Genomic DNA, 20,530 nt, shown 5'->3' with positions numbered 1-20,530 from the left:
GAAAACTTGAATCAACTGGTAAATTAGAGTGTACTTGCTACAGATTACTTGTCTGAAGATCTTGCTTCCCTTATAATACAAGATTCTTAAATCTTATTGGCCGGGTGGTGGTCAGAAGAGGGGTCTCTGTTAGCAATTTAAAAAGTATTGGTTTATTTTTTTAACTATCTCAGGCTTTTTGTCTCTTTTGAAGTTTTTGCCATTTTGACAGCGTAGCCTCTGACAAAGTCTATAGTCCCATAGTCTACTGACAAAGGGTTGAGAAATATGTAGCCACTGCTGATTTCCCCTAATTCAATATCACTTGATTGCTTTCATGATTTAAGTTCCTGTTTTGATCCCATCTAGACATAGATTTCTCAAGTGATTATTAGAGAGAGACAAAATCCCCTTACCATTTCTCTTGGTAGCTGAATTTCTATCTATGTTTTTCAGGAGACCAATAAGACACTGTTTGACATAAGAATAATAAAAATTAATAGGTATATAGTTCAGATTGCAGTTGAAACTAGTGCATGGTAAGTGTTGGCAATGGTTGTAGAAAACTGCATTTGTTTTAATTTACAGGCCTCTTCAGAAGGACCCTGATATCTGAGGATGGCACTAAGTGGTTTCATTATGATTTCTAGGCTGATGTTAGGTTAGCAGCTTACTATCCTTCACCTTCTGAATTTGCAGTCTTGTAGATTCCAATGGCTGAGACTTTCATACTTGTAGGATGTTATGAGATAAATATATTCCATATATATACACACATCTGATATGTTTCTCTAAAACTATGTTCAAATGAATACAATAGCTTAATTTTTTTTGAAGTTACTCTGAAAAGCCTGGGTTGACTTTATGTGTGTGTTTTAGCATGCAGATTTATTTCTTCAGCAGATAAAGTATTTAAAACAGTGATTAGCAAGGCAATTATTAAAGGCAAACTTAAAGACATAAGCAACAGATTTAAATGAGTGAATTGGCATTGTCCCATGATGTATAAAGATAGATAATCTCTTTTAACTGGGTAAGGACATTTTATAAGTGTCAAACACCTTGACAGCACTTCCTCTTGGTGTCAGTACCTTTCTCATCAGGTCTGTCCTACACTTGATGCTCTGTTTTCCAACTCTAGAATAATAGAATGGCTGCAGCAAAGTATTTGGTTTTGACAGTGAATATAAAACCAGTGTTGAAATTCTTGAGTGCTGCTCTTGGTTTTGTTGTGAATTATCTGATTTTTAGCAAATTCGCTAGAATTCATTATTTTCCTTTTGTTTGATGCAAAAAGAAGATAATTCTGCTTCATTTTCTTCTGAAAAACATTGGGATATGTTCCAGAAGTAGAAAGAATTATTCCTCCATGATCTCATAACATAATTATCTGTACTAGTTACTGTCGACTATTTTGTTACGTTCAAATTGTATGGCATATCACCTTGATAAAGTGTTCAGGCTTCAGGAAACCTGGGTACCACGTGACACATTTCTAAACAGATAGTCTTAGAGGGGCTTTTGTCATTGATTATTATATATTTACTGTTGTGGTTTAGCTTTTACATTTTTGCATTTGGCCTTTCAGTTTCCTGAAACTTTTTAGATCAAAATTTTGCAGATTTATTCTCTTCCCGAGCATATCTTTAATTGTACAGACATACTGAAATAGGGAAAATAATAGGCATTTCTGGGTAAGAGGGCAAGCTGGATAGGAAAGAATCCACTGTATTATTATAAATTACCATGGATTCTTTTTAGCCAAATATTTAATTTTTTTTAAACGGCAGAGACACCCACATCAAGTTGCATTTGTTTGTTCCGCTGTTTGCATTGATAGATTGATCATCCTTTTCAAATTGTATGTTGCACATTAAGTCAGCTTTTTGTGCACCTGGAGAATCTCTCATCTGCACAAGCATGTGCTGCATGCATCTACTGATTCTTGCTTTTCCTAAAGCTTGAGAGAGTTTAAGAAACTGAGATTACAAGTCAGGCAGAAATCACAAGATACTGGAAAAGCACTGTGTTGTCATGGATTAATTCTGATTTTTTTAATCAAGGTCCCAAGGACAATTTACCTGTATTTTTATTGTGCTGAGTGATATTGAGAAGTTATTCTGTCCAATCCATAACAAAATAAAAGCAGTGTGATTAATTTATCACATTTGGGAATATAAGAGACATAATGAAGGAGGTTTTTAAAACAGTCTTTGGAAATTTTCAGCTTTAAGTAAATAATTTACTGTGTTTATTTGCTGTTGGGAAGCTTGAAGAAATAGAAAGCACTACAAGGAGGAGACAAAGTTTCTTGCTCATGGCCTAGGTTTACTCTTGCACAAGAAGGCAGAGAGTGTGAAATATATTTTCTGGAAGATTCTCTGGATGGATAGTTATTAGAAGGTGAGGGATGGGAAAGAATGTTCAGTGCTGATTCTTTTCATATGAAGAAACTTGTTGGCACAGAACACAACAGTTGAAAAAGGAGCAGCGAGTAAAAAGGAAAGTGCTTCCAGTACTGATGAATGATAAAGATAATGCCAGCAAGGATAGTTTTAGAAGAGGATATATAATAATTGTCATTTTCTGAAGCAATTGTTACTCAAGGTACTGGAAAACTACTTTCAGATGAAAATTCAATCCCACATTTACAGAATGTTCTTTTCTTACAGTCTACAGCTTCCTCATGAGGGGAAGAGGAGGGGCCTGGTGACAGGGCCTGAGGGACCTCCATGAAGTTTTGCAAGAGGAGGTTTAGGCTGGATATCAGGAAAAGTTTATCACCCAGAGGGTGGTGGGACACTAGAACAGGCTCCCCAGGGGAGCGGTCATTGGAGTTCACGAAGCATTTGATCAAGGCTGTCAGGCACATGATGTGACTCTTGGTGCTGTCCCGTGCAGGGCCAGGAGCTGGACTTCGATCACCCTTCCAATTCAGAATATTGAATGATTCTATATTGTATTAGCTTAGTGTGATTATATATAAACACTTTCTAGGAAGCTGACTTCATCAAATGGTGCTGGCAGCTCCTCAGTCAACGTTACTTGACAAGTGAAGATCCACTTGCATAAAGAAAACAGAAGGTGTAAGGAAATTAAAAATCTTTGTGTTGCTAAGAGTCAGTGAATGACCTTACTCTTTGAGAATGCTCTTCCAAAAATCAAAGAAAAAAAAAAAAAGTTGATTTGGGTTTGGGGTGGTTTTGTTTGTTTGTTTGGGGTTTTTTTGTTTTGTTTTTTGGGGTTTTTTTGTTGCACTGGACAAAGGAATAGAAGAAAGTAAAGGAAAGTAAGACAGCATAAATGGAAACTAGCCAAGCAAAATCTGGTCAAGGGAGTTTTACTCTGGCAAGGGAAGAAGTTTGAGCTATGTGAAATATAGGAAGCCTGAAGTTTATAAGTTGTAATTTATCTGAAAGGCATATAGTAATTTAAAATCCTTAAATGAAATACAGTTTAAATTTACCACATATTAAATGTTGTTGAAGAATGTCAGTGAAGGAAGAAAAAAGAAGAGAGAAATCAAAATAGAATAAAACTCATTGCAAAGCCTTCTGTTGAAGTAGCAAGGGGCATATAATGAGTTCATAAAGGAAAAATATAATGTCTATATTAATAAATTTACAGGGAAAAATATTTCTGGGTAAGAATTTTAATAATTGTATCAATATCCCTTTCATTATTGATAAAGATTTTTTTTTTTAAATGGACCTACTTATGGTATATATTTATGTACTGATTAAAATCACTTACTGAGCCTTGGCCCAAGACTTGGATAACATTTCATCCTGGTAACTTGGTTGTTGCACAGGAGCTTAGAATAAGTTTAAAGAACCAGTCTGTTTCCTTTTAAAAAGGAAATAGAAATGCAGAAAGACTAAAAGAGAAATCATTCAAACCAGATATTTTCTTTATTTAGTGCCCAGGAAAGTTCCAGTCTGTCTCAGAATAAGGTTGACTTTATCCTCAAAATTACAGAAGCATTCAGAGCCAGACTTGCTGGCCACTGGCATTCTACAAGGTATAAAAACACAAGCTGTAAACTTAGAAAGTTTCAAAAGAAGACCCTAGATGTCAGTGGCTATATCTGAGGGCAGAAGAAGTGTCCATATTTGAACGGGAGATCTAAGTTTGTAAGGTGCTGGTGAAAGTCCTTGGCTCATTGGAGGCCTTGGATGCAGTTAGCGTGCTTCAAGTTCAGCCTTAAATTATCTTGATTTTGAGATTTGAAACAGTTTGGATGGTGAGATCCATGGAGGTAGAGCAAAAAGTGAGGTTAAGTATAGGAAGGCATGTTTTAAAATAATAACTGGTGCAGTGGTTCTGGCTGGCATGGCAGAGAATATGTAATATTTGAATGAAGTTTAAAAGATGGGTAAAAAAAGATCCATGCTCTTTAAACAAAACATGAGCAGCAGGAAATGTTTGATAGTAAGATTTATTTGCATAAAAGGCTACTTGAAGTGTTTTGTCTGAAGTAAATTGCTTATTTATTGATTACTAAACAACAACAGTATGTGCTTAAAGCAGTACAGGATTGTTTTCAGCATGTTAAATTACCAAGAAATTTACTGACTGATTTGGCTCTAGAAGTTATGTGTACAAAAGAATATTTGAAGCTGGGAAGTACCAACAATGATAACAATATCCAGATGAAGATTTGCAGGAAAGGCAATGATATAAAGGATTATTTGGAAAGTAAAGGTTTAAAGAATGTGAAATGAAGAAAACTCTCCCCCTTGCACAGTATGAATGCCAATTCTGGTGGGGGTTCTGCAGGCAAGTAGTTTTAATACAAACCATATGAATTCAAAAACAGGTGAGACTGATCCTCTGTAATTTTATTTAGGTTAAAAATTGTAGATATGACAGAAACTTAAATAATTAAGGAAAAACTTATCTGAAATACTAAAACCTAGACAAAAACGAAAAAAAAAATGGCAGCTTCTCTGTGGTCTGTTAGTGGTGGAAACAACTGGTTTTCCCTGCTCTATCTGCTTTTGAACCCAAAATATCTTCAGTGATTATAGTTATGTTGCGTTCTGTGAGACGCTGAGGGCATGCTTAAAGGGCATGCCAAAAATTCTGGCATTATGGCTTTGCCTCGTCCTCTGCAAATTTTAAGCTAATTGAGGTATGTGCGGAATAAATGGGAGATCTGATTTCAGTCCATGTTTAGCCTGATGGCATTCAAGCCCTTATCTCTCAACATGCCCAAATCAGTAGACTTTGCCAGCTTTTTTTTGTTGTAAGGGCTGGAACGACATTTGCCACTTTTCCTATTGCATCAGGTCACCATGTAGCAAGAATAGATGGTATATGGAACAGAAGGAAAAGGCAAACAAAAAGAGTGAAAACATTACTTAATGGAGAGAGCACATGCTGAGAAGTAAGTCCTGGAGAGCTTGGAGTCTAAAACAAAGACAGTGCATTTTAATTGAAATGGTTGTTTGATTAAAGATTAAGTCCAAGCACTCCCCAAGCAAATAAAACCAGCCCAGTGGTAATCTGAAAATCCCGCTTTAATCTTTGTTTTATCTCAGTTTGACTAACACTTCTCTTCCTGTTCTGTTCAATTTCTTCTCCGTGTTTTGGTTGTCAAAATACAGAGATGACGAATGACTTCTTTGCAGAAAGCCGGCAGAAAATCTGTGTACAGCTGATGCATCGAGCAACATGTGGGGAATCTTAATAGCTCTGTCACCCTCTCAGCTGGAAAAAACCTTCTCAGAGGTAACTCCTTTTCACAGAGATGAAACATTGGCTTAAAACCACCACTAATCCCCTTCATATATTTAATGGTTATATCTATTGTACACACTTTTTAGATAAAAGTTGTAAGAGCCAACATTTAGGCAATAATACTAGAATAAAGAGTATTTTAAATCAAGTAAATCTGTATGAAAATATAGGACAAAACCACAGGTAGCTTAATTAAGTGGTCCATGTATATAAAAAAAAAATCAGTGTAGTTCTCTGTATTCAGTATTAACTTTGCACTAATAAAATAAGAATGTCTTCCATGACATTATTAACGACTATTGTTGATAGTCCGAGTTTTCACTAAGCTTCCACAAGTCCTGCTGGCCTTCATGTTGCAATGGTTTTCTAAACTGATTTTTTTTTCTTTAGTTGTGATGCAAAACTTGTTTTAAGTTAGGGCCATAAATAAGAGGATTTCTAAGTAAGTCAATATCCAGGTTTGGTTAATGTGCAGCAAATCTTAGATTGAAATTGCTATAAATTGAATTTTCTGTGTCTGAGGAAGCACACAACTGAAGAAAGAGGCCAAACACAGAAGCTTTTTTTTTTCTGAACTGTTAGTAATTTCTTGTACATTTCTTCAATCTGTGTTCTTATTTTGCTTGTGTTAGCATAGATTACCATCCAGTTGTATTTATTAACAAGCTGTTCATGTAAGATTAAAAATCTGTGGTAATGCAATACATATGATTAACAACTTTAAAAAACTGTGATTAAGATTGTGATTAACTATGATTAAAATAATGGATTTTTACACTTTTCCTTGGCTGCATTACCAAACCCTCCATTTGTGATCTCTGTTGACTGGACCTTGTCATAAGAATGAAAATTGTTGAATATTGCTGAGTAATTATTTTTAAATCAAAATCTCCCTAAATTGCTCAAGTATTAGGATAAAACAGCATGGATTTAAACATTATTGCCTGTAAATGTATAAATACAGAGAATTTTGTATGAAGGGTATTACTTCAGGGTTTGTGCACTTAGAGATTGTGCGTTTAGAATCCAGAATTTCTACTATGGCAGCTGTGGGAATCCAGGGCTTCCCTCTGACCCCCTGCCCTAGCAGGTCTGGGACCCTGGGAGAGGGTCGGGAACCCCCCTGTACAGAGCCCCGAGAGACACTGTCTGTGATCTCTGTCCATGGAGAGGAGTTTTCAATCTTACAGGATGAATTACAAGCTCTAAATGTTTCATATGAGTAATAATTAAGTGTGATACGGGTGCAAAAGTAAAATTTTAGGCTTCTAGATTAGGGGTTCAGAGGGGACAAGATGGAGGAAATTGGGTGTGTCTTGTCCTTTTCCTCCTTCTTCATGCCCTCCATGTTTCACTGTAGTGTTGGCATTTTTCTTTTGGTTTAGGCTGGGGACATGCTGTTTAACGTAGATGATAGATATTGGCACATTATTGTAAATATAGCACATGTAGTTTCTGGTATATAATGTTTGTACCATCCCACTGAGGGCAGAGCCCTGCACGCTGCCCTGCAGGACAGACCTGCGGCAGGGCAGCAGAACATGTTATAGATAAGCAAGAATAAACAACCTTGAAAACAGCACAGATGAATTATGGCTTCTTCTTTGGCAACGGGGCAGAAAGACAGAGACTTTCTACAATATCGGAATCATCCATACCCACAGATTCCGACAGGCAGCAAGATACAAACACAAGGAGTCAGAGTAAAGATAAAATGGGGTAACCAATCCAGGAAACTGTCTTGCTCTTTAGCCTAAATTAATATCTAGGGAAACATGCTAGAGCAAGACAACATGCAGTAAAACTCCTACCCTCCACAGATTCACAATTTTGGGACTTGGGCCAGATGCATTTTTTTGTTTGTTTTTGCCATGGTAAGGCTCTCCTCAGGCCTTCCAGCATTGGAGTTAACTAAAGTAGATGGAATTATGAAGTGCTTCAGCCAAATGGAGATACACAAGTGTTTGGGACGACATGGGATACATAGGAGGATGGTAAGGGAGCTGCACTGTGGTGTTGTGAAGCTGCTCTCAATCATATTAGAAAGATTAAGGAAGTGTGTGAGTTTAGTGGCTGAAAAAGGCAAATGCTGCACCCATCTGAGAGGGCCATGAGCTGTGGACATGCACACTGAAGGATGACTTGAGTACTGGGAATGGTCTGCACAGATTTACCACCACCATGCCTAACCAGTCTGATTGCCTTAATATCACCTATAAACTGTCCTCTTACTGTCCACCCCTTCTCCTGCTCGTTTAGGGAAAGGCTGAACTCCGAGGGTGCTGGAACAGATTGCATCAAGGTTTCACATACGGTGCCACTCCACTATAAACTGGGCATTCCTGCTCATGTCTCTCTTCTGCTTTTTAATCAGCAGTGTGCAGGCATGAAGAACTTGCCTCTCTTTCCATGACAGTTTAGTGTTTACAGAACTTTGGACGAAGGACCTTATTTTTCAAACATTTAGGAAATACCAGATCACCCTGTTTTTCTGTGATTGTGTCCTTTTTTTAAAAAAGGATTACCAATAGTTTTCTGAAGCTTACCTCACAACAACCATCTTCCTTTTCCTGCAAGATACCATATTTTTCATATAGTATTTATTCACTTCCCCATATATTTTGTTATTGAGAACAGAAGTGATAGAGACCCAAGCCAGATACTGGCTACTACCACTTAGTTCTGTTGTAGTGAGGAGTTTTTGAGAGGCCTCTGTAAACCAGAGTTGAGTCATGTTCCTCTCTGCGGGAACATGGTCAGTTCCTGGTCATTCATTTCTGTCAATTTTATCTATAGGTTCCATAATTTCATCTGCTGACACTTCCTTTCATCGAGGCTCTTGAGCCACTTTCCATGCCAGTTCTATTTTAGGATGAATGGAGCCTGATCACCCTGCTAAGGTATGTCCTGATTTTGATGTATTCTGAGAAAATTGAAATGTATATGCCAGGGAAGAGAAAGGAAGAATGCAAATTGCTGCAAAATCTGCATGGATGATGAATTTTCAACACATTTTTTATTAACCATAATCCTTTATTAGACCTCACAGAGGTGTAAACTATACATACAAATACATTAGAAAGATACCCTCTTAACAGAAATGCTTCACATTTTGGACCTGATACCAAGAGGGTTGCAAACATTTCAGTACATTCTACAAACCAAAGGGTGCATTAGCCTTTATGTATACAGTGACAAAGCCCTTTACTGAAATCAAAGTAGATAAAAGTGAAAATCAGTCAACTACCTCTTCCAACCTTTACCTACCGTAAATGCATATAAAAGCCTTTAAAAGCATGAATACACTATTATTTATGGAGCATAGTTTACTGTTCTAGAAAGCTCATAGAGAGAGGGGAAGAGAATGGTCAAGATGGCATTACATGAACGGCAAACAAGCAAAACTTTTTGATTTTTTTTTTTAATATTTGTACAGATCAAGAGCTCCATTTTTTGATTTATTGGTTGTTACTAGAAAAGCTTATAAGTGCTAGATGGGGGGAATAGCGCAACAAAGACATTGTTGAGGTATTTGGGGGATTCTGCAACACAATGATGTTACATACACAGTATGAAATATTATTTGTCATCAAGTAGTGACATTGTATTATGAGTAAGCACAAGAAAATAAAAAAGAAAGAATAAATCCAGTTAGAACTTTAATAGATATTTAAATGGTTTCTACTAAATGAACACTTAACACTTGTCACTGTTTGGTTATAATGATTTGAAATGTTAATAGTAGGATTATTCAGTAGTGAAATCAGAAACTCATGTATCCACATTCATGCTTTGCATCATGGAAACCCCAGTTTTAGACAGGATACCAACTGAGGTCCAACACTGAAGACAGAGAGGACAGTTATTCCTTATGGAAAGGCTGTCCTGAAAAGCAAGTGCTACTAATCTCTTTGTTTAGCATTCTGGGTGGCTTTGCAGTAATTTGGGAGAAAATAAAGCTTATACATAATTTGTTTATCAGCAGCAGGTGGTGCTGCTTCTTCTACTTTGATTTTGTTTCCTGACATCTTTAGTCTTGATAAACATGTTTGATATTCAACCCTAAGACTCCAAGGATTAGGAAACTGTGAAACAATGATCACATTCTGACAAAAGCAATGAGAGGTGTCAGACTACAGGTGAAGCTGTTCAGAATATAATGAAGTACCAGTGTGTTTTCAATGGAGCATTTTATGACTCAGGTCTGATGAGATTTAGTTTAATCAGGCAACTATTATCATTATACACATTTGAGAATTATTTTTTTCACCTTGCTCAGGATTTCTATAGAATTCTGTTGGACTAATTCCTTAGAAATGGTAATAAATGAAAAGATATGATTTATACACTGTGTCATGCACTGTCACTTTCATGTGCTGTATTATATTCAAACTTGTCTCTACATGGAAATAATGAAAAGAACCATAATTCTTATGCAGTATTTTTATCAATTGTATTTGCAATTCTAGTGTAAAAAGATAGGATAGAATTCATCTCTGTGCACAAAATAGACATTTTACCTCTTAATTGATAACACTTTAGTCTGTTTGTTTTGGATCCTTTGATCATTGTTAAAGTGAGTGTTTTTTCATGACATAAGTCAGGTTAATGCCACCAGGAAGAGTGGAACATTCATTTGATTTTTAAATTTACGAAGTTAAATATTTCACTACAAAGTATGAGTTTCATTTAATTAGTTGCTCATATAGTTATCTATGTCAAGTTAGAGTCCTTTTTGTTCTGCAGGTATTTTGTTGCTGCTTAGAGGAATGAAATTATACCAATGAATGAAAAATACAATAAAATTCAATGCCTTTGATTTAGTTTAAAAATGGCGGGAAAAATTATCTCTCAACTGTATTTGTTTTGTTTCTTAAGAACTTCTATAAAGTGTGAATATATAGATATTTTAGGTGGGTATATACTTGTAGGAAAGAATGTTTAGCAGCAGAAGTGTCACATTGGTGCTTTTTATGACTTTTGTGAGCTGAACTGGCAAAATAAAAAGTTACTGAAGAACACAGAGAAATCAAAAACTATTATAAATAATTTGACATAAGGAATTTGCTAAGCCTTTTCCACTTCTGATACAGTAAAGGGGGCTGTAGAGCAGGATGAATTATTCTTACAAAAACCATAAATGACAAATTAATGGTTGAGATGATGACAGAAATTACCATTCTGCTCTGTTTATATTACCTATTCTTACTTTGAAGGGATGCTTACACTTAAAAAAAAATCACACTTAATAGAATTTTTATGGAGAAAAATGAAATAGAAGGTAAAATTTTAATGAAGGTTTTTATAATATGGCCCTCAGAGTTAGTATTTTATATCTGCATCTAAACAGATAAATATATTTGCCTGATGACAATGAAGAGGTGTCTTATGGTTTAAATATCTGGTAATTTCTATAGGTATGAAAAACAAAGACAGAACCTAAATTGTGACATCCATATTACACATTGACCTTCTAAAATTAGATTACAGTTGGATTACTGAATATAATCCACAAGATCTGAAGAGAAAAAAGCAAGCATTTCAAATTTTACTTGACAGGATAAAGAAAAGCATAATATACACATGCACACACACATGCACATAGACATGCACACACTGTAGCAATGTCTATATACACACATATATATGTACATATGTCTATATATGTGTATATATACACATCTACAGCCTTTATGCAGCTAGTGGAAGATTTCCTAATGTAACCATCAGGAAGGTCCTTCCTATTTTGGCCTCTGCCAGAATGGCATATCTATACTGCATGACATATAATCAAATTTCAGACATTCCCATAACACCCTTCATGTAAAAAAAAAAAAAAAAAAAAGTCAAAGAAGATTTCTGTATGTCAGATACTGTGTGTTTGGGCATTTATAGTCCAGCTGAATATTCCAAAGCTGTCAGAAGCAAAAGGCTTAGTGTAGGAATAGAACAATAGAAAGGATGACAACTTTTGTGTTAAAATCTTTCTTTCCTTCTTTCAAGATAAATTTAATCTAGTTGCTTTACTGAATGCCACTTCCACACATGAATTGGATAATTAGTAATCTCGTTAAGAAAAATCCTTTATTTTATGCGGATTGTACCCAAGAGAAAAAAATATCACTCGAAAGCCTCATCTCCTCCCTCATCTCCTCCTCTTACCCTTTGCCCCCAGAATCAAAATAAAGTGAATCAAAGCAAAACAACCCTCCCAAACAAACAGACAAACAATAAAATTATGCTGCAATAGTGTTTTAACTAAGTTTGCTGGGTGGAGCAGAAGGGTGAAAACGTTGGTTTTGATTAGACGTTGAGTGTTTGGAAGACTAATTTCCACTGACCAGTATCCTAAAAAGAGGGACCAGTATAAGTAGACCCCCCCCAAATAAATTATTACTATTCCTTTTAAGACTAAAAAATAAAACATTTTAAATATATTGATTATACCTTCATCAGAACAACATAAGTATTCTATTTGGCCTATAGGTGCCAAGAATCTCTTTTTGGGCTTAACTTAGCATAATTTCAAAACAAAAAAATTGAAATGTGAAATTTTGCGTGTAAGGATGTTCATAGTGACCACATAAAGTAATAAAAGAAAAATAATTCACAGACTTTTAGCCATATATTTCAACTTTTTCTCACAATTTGGAACTGGTGAGAATTAAAAAACCAACAATTTCCTATTAGGAATAAGTTTTTTTCATTCCTTGTTAAATTCAGATATGCTTCCATCTTTTGTGGGTTTTAAGAACATTACATTTTGGATTATATGTCATAAGTAAGAAAGTAATCAGGTAAAATTAAAAATTTGTGCATAGTGAAAATCTCTATCGTATCACGCTACTGACCAAGCCAAACCCTACACTGATTTCAGACTAGAATGTGGCTTAAAAATCTCTGGTATGTTATAGGACTTACTTGCATGATCTGAAAGACTTTCAGTCACATCAAGACTTTCAGTTCCCTGACTTCTAACACTTTTCTTCATTTGAATTTCTGACTTGGAATAAGGATTCGGAATTTCATTTAAAGTCTATGAATTTTTGTGGCATTTTGACTCTTATTCCTGCCTCACCTGCATCGATATAAGATTACTTTGCTGTTTTTTGAGTGACAAAAAAGTTGAAAAGTTATGGCTAGTTTTATTTCTATTTTAATAACCATACCTATGTAATTGCCATTTTCATACATTAAAAAAATATTTATGCTTTCTTTTATATTTTAGTCAAGTACTTTCTTAAACAAAACAATAGCACCACTTTGGCATTGTTGGCCAAATCAGTAACAGGTAAAGCAAACATGCAAATACTCTTTCCTGAACTTGTCATATCATGCACTTTCTTGTTGAATAGAGGGCCAAGAAGATGCAATGCTTGGTCTGAAGTCTTCATCAATCAGCTTTAACCATTGGTACTGGGAGAGCAAGGAGCTCAGGGGGCAACTGAGCATGGTTCCTAGCTGTGTGTGGAATTAACTTCTGTAAAGAAAGCTTACCACTAATTCACCCTTCAATCTTACCAAAAGGACCAGTATGGTAAGCTGCCCTGGGGAAAAAGGGAGCTATTTTCATCTATCTACCAGGACTGGATGCAAGATCCCAGGCTTTGATTTTCTTGTCTCTCTTGGCTGAATGGTACAAATAAGCTCATATAAATCTTTCATAGAAATGGAAGTGTGGGTTTGTAACTACATTTTGAGCAGAATAAAGCATTTATTGATTTTTTCATTTAAACTCTCATTGACTAATTATGTTTTCTATGGAGATGAGAGTTAAATTTTGCTACCTTGATGAAAGAGAGATACTAACTGAAGTGAGTTTAGATCTGCAGTGCTTTTTGGACTGACTGAAAATAATGAGGCTTGTATCACTTTTTTAGTTATGCATTGCAGTGGTATTCTGTGTAATAGTTAGAATTTTAGGTCCATTCTAGAAAGCAAAGATCTGTGATCTGTCATGTGACTTACACAACAGGGAATGATAATAAATGGGCTTTTCTTTACCATTTCAGTGATTTATGAGAATAAATAGCATCTGGTGGGAGCCCTGTTCCTAAATATCTGGAATGTGTTTAAAAATTCAGCTAGCTGAACCTTTCAGTTTCTCAAATTAGAAGTTTTTCAAGACAGACTGCTTTCTAATTTTGGGAGGGAGATGCTTTGGGTCATGCTTCAACTTCTTTAAGTAGAGGATTTATTGCAATTATTAAGCTAATGCAGCTCTTTATCTTTCATACTAACTGGTTTACCATGTGCTCCCTGCCATATAACTGCAGATTTCTTATACAAGGTGCGTTCCCCACCCATGCATTTCTCACCTCTGTGGAGGTGGAGCTACTTCCCATTTTGTGATATCATTTATTCTCTAGTAAAGCAAAGTGTTGCCTTGAAATTTGCAGCTATTCAGTATTTATCTTAGTTTCTTTCAAGAATTATTCTAATTTTTTTAGACAGTTGTCAAATTACGATAAATATTGCAGTCTCCGAGTGACATTTTCTAATTATGGTTATTCAACAGGAGAAATATGGTGGCATGAATGTGAGTGTGTGAATCCCAAGATAAGACCAAAAATTTGGATTAATTTACAGGAATTAATGCAAAATGATGTATAGTTATTCAGTTAAAAGCACATCAGTAAAAAAGTTATCTACAAAGAAACTTGCTGCCACAGATATCTCAAATTGCTTTTTACACTCACACCTTTCTTCCCTCTTCCCCTTAGAACTTCAGAAGAGACAGGGGACAGAATGGGTCATGAGGCATGAAATGGAAATATGCATTATATCTGTGACATCAAAATAATGGCTTGTTCTTAGATTGTGGTGCAGAATTCTTACAGCCAGTAAAGTCCTTCCCTCTCCATCCCCCCTGCCAAAAGAAGGCTGTAGGAGCTGTGACAGGTATCAGAATTGCTAACTCTGTTTATTGAATTGGTGGCAAATAATTTAGGTTAGTTTCCCCAGCTGTTTCTCTTTACTTTCTTCCTTTTTCAACATAACTATCTCAGTCAATGAGAGCTGTGACATATTCTTTTTATTAATTTACTGTTCTACTTTTACATTGCTATGGCAGCTTATTGTGTATATAGACATTCATCTCACAGAAAGCAGAGGGTTTAAAGAGTTGTATAGGAATACATCGCACCTGTTAAAAATACAAACCACAAACTTTCTATGGGAATAGAAAAGGAACTATAATAATTTGTTAGACTTTTATGACCTTTCCTGCTTGTTTCACAAGAGACTACTGAGAAGCTGTACATATGCAGTCTGGAGAGAACTTTCTCTTGTGTTCAAGTCAATAGTTATCCACTCCCTCTTTTGCTTTTAGAACCCTTCCTTCTCCAGAAGGGATACTACAGTAGAAAGTAAGGCAGATTTGAGCAGCCTTCAAAAGGAGATACTCCCTTTATAGATATAATCTGCCACCTCCCTAACTGCTCCCTTCATACACTATTTTCCAGGCCTCTTTTGGAGCTGACCTTGCATGAGCTTCATCCCTTGCATGAGCCTACTAATTGCAATATGATGAGAGAAAAAGTTGAATGGGACCACACTGGAATTCTTGGACAGGGTGGAACAGTGCCTTTCTCTTCCCTCCCTCTTCCTCTGCCTTGCCTTCTCTCACAGACAGGTTTAATGTCCTTGGAACACTGTTGGCTGCTTATCCCCCTTCTTGGCTACTGCTTGGCCAGCTTACACTGGGCTGATTTTAAAAAATGCAGCAGAGGACACGGTATTATTCATGGTAGAACCACTGCAGGGTCTATCAAAGTTACATGGCAGGGATTATCCTAGGTAGCTCTGATTCCCACAAGAGCACATGAATGACAGAGGTAAGTGGGGGTTTAAGGCGGGGGTCTACGGTTAATCTCTCCTTGAGGACTCATGCTACACTAGTAATTTGGTGATCAGACTATGTTTTCTGATTTACAGAGAGATGCATCCCAGCTCACAGTCAGGTAAGCTACATCTGATTGTGGGAAGAATTAAAATGGAGGAGACCTTGAGTACCCCTTTATGATACAACAGAATGCTGATATTTCAGGAACATTCAGGCCCTGGTGGACTACTCTATGAAGTCACTTGTTTTTCAAATTGTCTTCTTCTGGGCCTACACTAGTTTGCGTTCCACATAATTATATGTCAAAACACTATCCTTCAAGTATCTAAAAGGAAACAAGTATTTTCTTTTGAAGATGGTAAAGTTATTTTTATGTTGAAATCTGAACCCATTTTAGCTGATTTAAGCTGAATATTTTTGTAACTAATTTGTTATTTAATCTTTGGCTTGGTCTTTCCATATTTGCTTTTACCTATTATTGTTTTGGCCAGACCCTTTCATGTAACAAACTATAAAATAGCACCGTTGTACTATAAAACAGAGATTTTTTTACATACTGTTTGATATATGTGTATTGTTGATATGCTAAATTTTACATACTGCACTATATGGAGGAAGAAAGAAGTTACCTATACTGTTACAAAATAATTACCTGGAAGAATCATTACTGGTTTGAGAGCCTATGTATGCTTTAACTGCTTTTAAAAATCTTTTGTCTCACAAATTGCAAAAAAAATTTGCATGTTTGCAAGAGAAGGAAGAATAAAACTGTCTTAAAACAAATGCATCTATTACCCATATTTTGTTGAAATGCCACAGATGGAATTAATGGATGTTTGAAACTTTATATGTTACCTTACTGCTGCTGTTACTGGGAATCAGTAAAACTGTCAAACTGTGCAAATATGAAGGGGTAGACAAACAATGTTTTCCGACACTGTAAAACAAACAGCCTGTTGCTTGTAAAGAAGTGCAAATAAAAAAACACCACTTAGACAAGGCTGATGAATGACTCCAGCAGCCAGTGTTCATAGGTTAATTTAGTGCAATTGGATCCATCAAAGGCCCATAAATTTGTAGGCTTTTGAGGGGCACAGGACTTTAAGAGTTTTCGTGCAGGACATTTAAAACAGGTTAACAAACAGCAATATATCAACCACAGAATTTTTTAGCTCTGGTCTGGTTAAAATGTTCTGTTCTCTAAAGACATAATATTGGAATGTTTAGTTGCATTGTTCACTGGGAGAATGCCCATTGGTTGAAATTGCATCAAGCTTTTTAAAACAAAGGTTTTTTTTAAGTCTTCCAATGTTTAACAAATAATTTATTTACAGCGAAGTATCCTGCAGATGGCACATTCATTCTTCATTCTTGTGGATGGCATGTTCTTACATTCTGTAGTTTCTGTTTCCTGTGTTCCCTCTACTTGTGTTCTTCAAATGCACTTCCTGAAAGTTTAGAAAGAAAAAATTTATTACAGGTGGGTTTAAATTTTTTGTAGAATCACAAAACTTATAATAGTGGGAAAATAGTTTTCCAGAGGGCTGGAACTGCTAGATAATTGTGTTTTAATCAATAATTCAGTTATCTACAGAGAACTTAACTATGCAGAACTTCTGTACCTGAAATTCCCTGCTCTCCTATACATAAACACTTTGACTGTTGTCATTCTAGATCTTGGTAGAGGCGAATCTGCTGCTGGAACCTGGATGGGCTTAGTGATATGGCAGGTACCAAAGATTTCCTTTCTTTCCCAAAGATATTTGCAAAGGAGGATGTATAGTGACCAGGGAACTTTCGAGTTGTAACTGCAGGATTTATGGAATCTCCTGTGCTTTGTTACCAGGTATTTTCAAAATTGCTCTGCTAACTACATATTGCACAGATGGCATAATATATTGGTTGGATAAGACCTTGAAGAAAAAAATTGTGGGTTTTCTGTAGGAGCTGCAGCCATATAATCTGTGTTTTCAAAACAGACAAGCTGATGTGCCAGGCAAATCAAGAGAGCTTTAGAGTGAATAATGCCCTCAGTTCACTGTCATTCTATGCACAGGCCATCCTTCAGAAGCAATTTGATTTCCTTGTTTGCCTCTCTAGTAAATATTAGCCAGGCCCAAGACTGCATAGTCTGTATCAGACCAAAGCCAGAAATTTTAAGTGACTCTCCATATTTATAATACTCATCAGAAGTCAAATTCTCAGTTCAGTGAAATTATAGGTTTTTTTCCCAAGAAAAGAAAAATCTCTGTAAAGTTGAAGCCATGTGTATGCAGCTCTACCACTGCATTAGCTGTTATTTAAGGCCTAAAATTAAGGAGCCTCTAAAATTTAAAGTGATAACATTTTCTTGCTTTTCTAATGGACAGAAATAAAATGGAAGCTAATTTGGTGCTTTGGTTTTTGTGGGGGTTTTTAGTGATTTCCCATAAAAATACTATTCTACATATAACCTTTCTATTTCCCTTCAGTATCTATTAAAAATAAAATCAGAAATTAAGTTAAAAATAAAACAAATCAGAAACTTTCAAAGGATCACAAAACTTGAACTCAAAGAGAGCTTATTAATTTTCACTGGATTTGTATTGGCTTCTGATGGATATGAGAGGAATTATTATTTTAAGTATGTAAAACAAAAATTAGGCAGTACTAGTAATTGTTAACTTCATTATACCACCACCAAGTATAAAACATTGAGCCAAACTAGGATTTATCATCACTGACAAGCCAAAGTTGTTAACAGCAAAATAGTCATAATGAAGAAATGTTTTTGTTAGGAATATGCCATTATAGACTAGATTAATCATCTAGTCAGTATTTCTGTGAACAGTTCAGAAGGATATTGGCTTGTCCTCATACAGTTTTGCTAATATTGCTGTAGAATACCATCAGTCAAATACAGAATCAGAAATGTCAACAGAATTCTGCTTATCCTTAAATTAAAATATATTTTGCTTTTCATTGCCTGTTTCTCTTCCAAAATGAAGAAGGTTTTTCCAAAATGACCTTTGCTGCCTTTATTTTTTCCTAAGTTATACATTAATTTTCACCCTGAAGAGCTCATTCTGGATGAACCCTTAAATTTTAACTGATTTTCATTAAAATCATCATCGCAGCATTTCACAGGAATCTGCCAACACTTAGGATCCTGCCTTATTCTACCAGTGCTTATACTGGTTACAATGAGCTAAGAAAGCAGGAATTTCTTTACTCATATGCCCAGGTTTTTTTCTACACAGCAACAAAACAAAATACTCTCCTCAGTGCTGACTCTGGGTGCTCCTCCTTGAAGAGAGTTTACTAGCATATAGGAAAAGCTATATGCTTCCTTCTATTTGCCAATAGTTATATATTCTTAAAGATTACAAACTCTTGATCTATAGACAGTGAGAGCCTTGAAATATAATAGCCATTTTGCATTGCAGTGACTTTCAAAGTATAATTAACTGTGTGTTTCTGAAATGAAAATATAAATTCTCACTGATACTGTTGTTGTCTGACCTTAAAATGGCTTTATCATTCAAATAAAACAGGTAGTAAGATACAGGAGTGTTTCACTTACAAATTTTGATAATGACATGTAGGTGGAAGAAGAGTTGTCATGATACAGACTATCTTTGGAATTGAAGGAAGGATGGCAGGCTGCTTTTAGAACACTTCTTTCCCCAGAATCAGCATTTTGATAAATAATTACCAATAAGTGTACTGATAGTACCATGCCTGCCATGACCAACATAACACATTTTTTTCAAGTATGAAATACTGAGACCACTGCGGGGGGAAAAACCGCAGACCCCAAAGCCAGGTGGGATTGCCTGAATTAGGTTCTCAGACCTACATTTGGACTGCAATAGAAAAGTTTGGTTTGTTTCTCAAGTCTTTGAGAAAAAGGCAATTAGAAGTAAAACTGTTCTGAGCTGATATTCAGACCCAGACAAAGTCAATCATCATTTTAAGATGAGAGATGGAAAATGTGAGCAATGTATAAGTCAGCTAAAGAGCAGGGAAGTAGACTTCTAGCCCTTCACCTTCAGCATGGATCTTTGGAGATAAGGCATCATTAACAGTAGGGTAACAACTACTCAGTAATGGTTATTTGACTGAGCTGTAAAGGTACTGGGAAGCAAGCAGCACATTCTTATCCCATTAGGGCAGAGATTCAAACCTCATATTGGCATTGAAAGTTCCCTTGCTCTACTGGTAATAAATGGAAAGTCTAATGTTTGTAGTAACAGGCATGATACCTCAGCTATGAATTCTCTGGGGTCTCTGAAAGCTTTCTAGTTCTGTGGGCAGTGTGATCACTGACATAAAAACAGGGCTGCAAAGCAAACAATGGGAGAGAATAATTCTCTAAAAAGGCCAATTCCTTCTATCTGTTTCACCTAAAAGTTCACTCATTGGCTTGGTAACGTTTAATGGCTTCAACAAAAATTAGGATTGGTGCCATGGTGCATATTTTGGCCTATGAATGTTTTTGAGTTGATACTGAGCCAATTACAAAAGAATCTGCCAGTCTTAGAAAAATTAATGAGAAATAATGCAATACTTTTTCTGTTTTCTTAATGACATATTCTTAAACCAAAAATACTAATATCTTTCCCCCTTCTCTCTTAGTCCCACTCAGTATTTATTTAAATTTTGAAGATTAGATAAAATATAAAAAGTATTTTTGAGAAAAACCACCTTCTCTTCATACTTTCTTGGAATATATATTTATCACATATTTTTCACATATGAGGCCTAAAGAAGAAAAAAGACTGTAAATCTGTGGAAGAGCAGAATTATATCTAGATGGGCACCTCTTTTGCCATTTTACTCAGGTTGCAAGGGGATGCCATGGCACTATGTTCATGAACAAGTTAAAGTTGTGCCAAGGCTGGTGTAGATTGGATGGTAGGAAAACTTTTTCACAGAAAACATTGTCAAGCACTGAAAAAGGCTGCCTAAGGAAGGTGTGGAGTC

The 20,530-nt window shown here is 35.8% G+C and overlaps 1 protein-coding gene and 1 long non-coding RNA gene across 4 annotated transcripts in view; one reads left to right on the top strand and one right to left on the bottom strand.

Annotated features, from left to right (window-relative positions):
* LOC121469120 (uncharacterized) overlaps positions 1-20,530 on the top strand; it is a 76,516-nt gene that overhangs the window by 3,113 nt on the left and 52,873 nt on the right. The window contains exons 2-3 of the long non-coding RNA XR_012053571.1: positions 5,589-5,712; positions 8,518-8,621. This is a non-coding gene — a long non-coding RNA (uncharacterized lncRNA). The remainder of the gene's footprint in view (positions 1-5,588; positions 5,713-8,517; positions 8,622-20,530) is intronic.
* Positions 8,734-20,530, bottom strand: part of IGF1 (insulin like growth factor 1) — a 55,267-nt gene continuing 43,470 nt past the window's right edge. For all 3 annotated transcript variants that reach the window (XM_072923474.1, XM_002199813.7, XM_072923475.1), the window contains one exon: positions 8,734-17,013. In XM_072923474.1, the coding sequence (XP_072779575.1) occupies positions 16,954-17,013 (60 nt within the window). In that variant the 3' untranslated portion in view covers positions 8,734-16,953. The remainder of the gene's footprint in view (positions 17,014-20,530) is intronic.

This window comes from Taeniopygia guttata, chromosome 1A (genome assembly GCF_048771995.1).
Source record: "Taeniopygia guttata chromosome 1A, bTaeGut7.mat, whole genome shotgun sequence".
NCBI classification, from domain to species: domain Eukaryota; kingdom Metazoa; phylum Chordata; class Aves; order Passeriformes; family Estrildidae; genus Taeniopygia; species Taeniopygia guttata.
The sequence above is the reverse complement of the archived record's forward strand: the minus strand, read 5'-3'. Positions and strand labels throughout refer to the sequence as shown.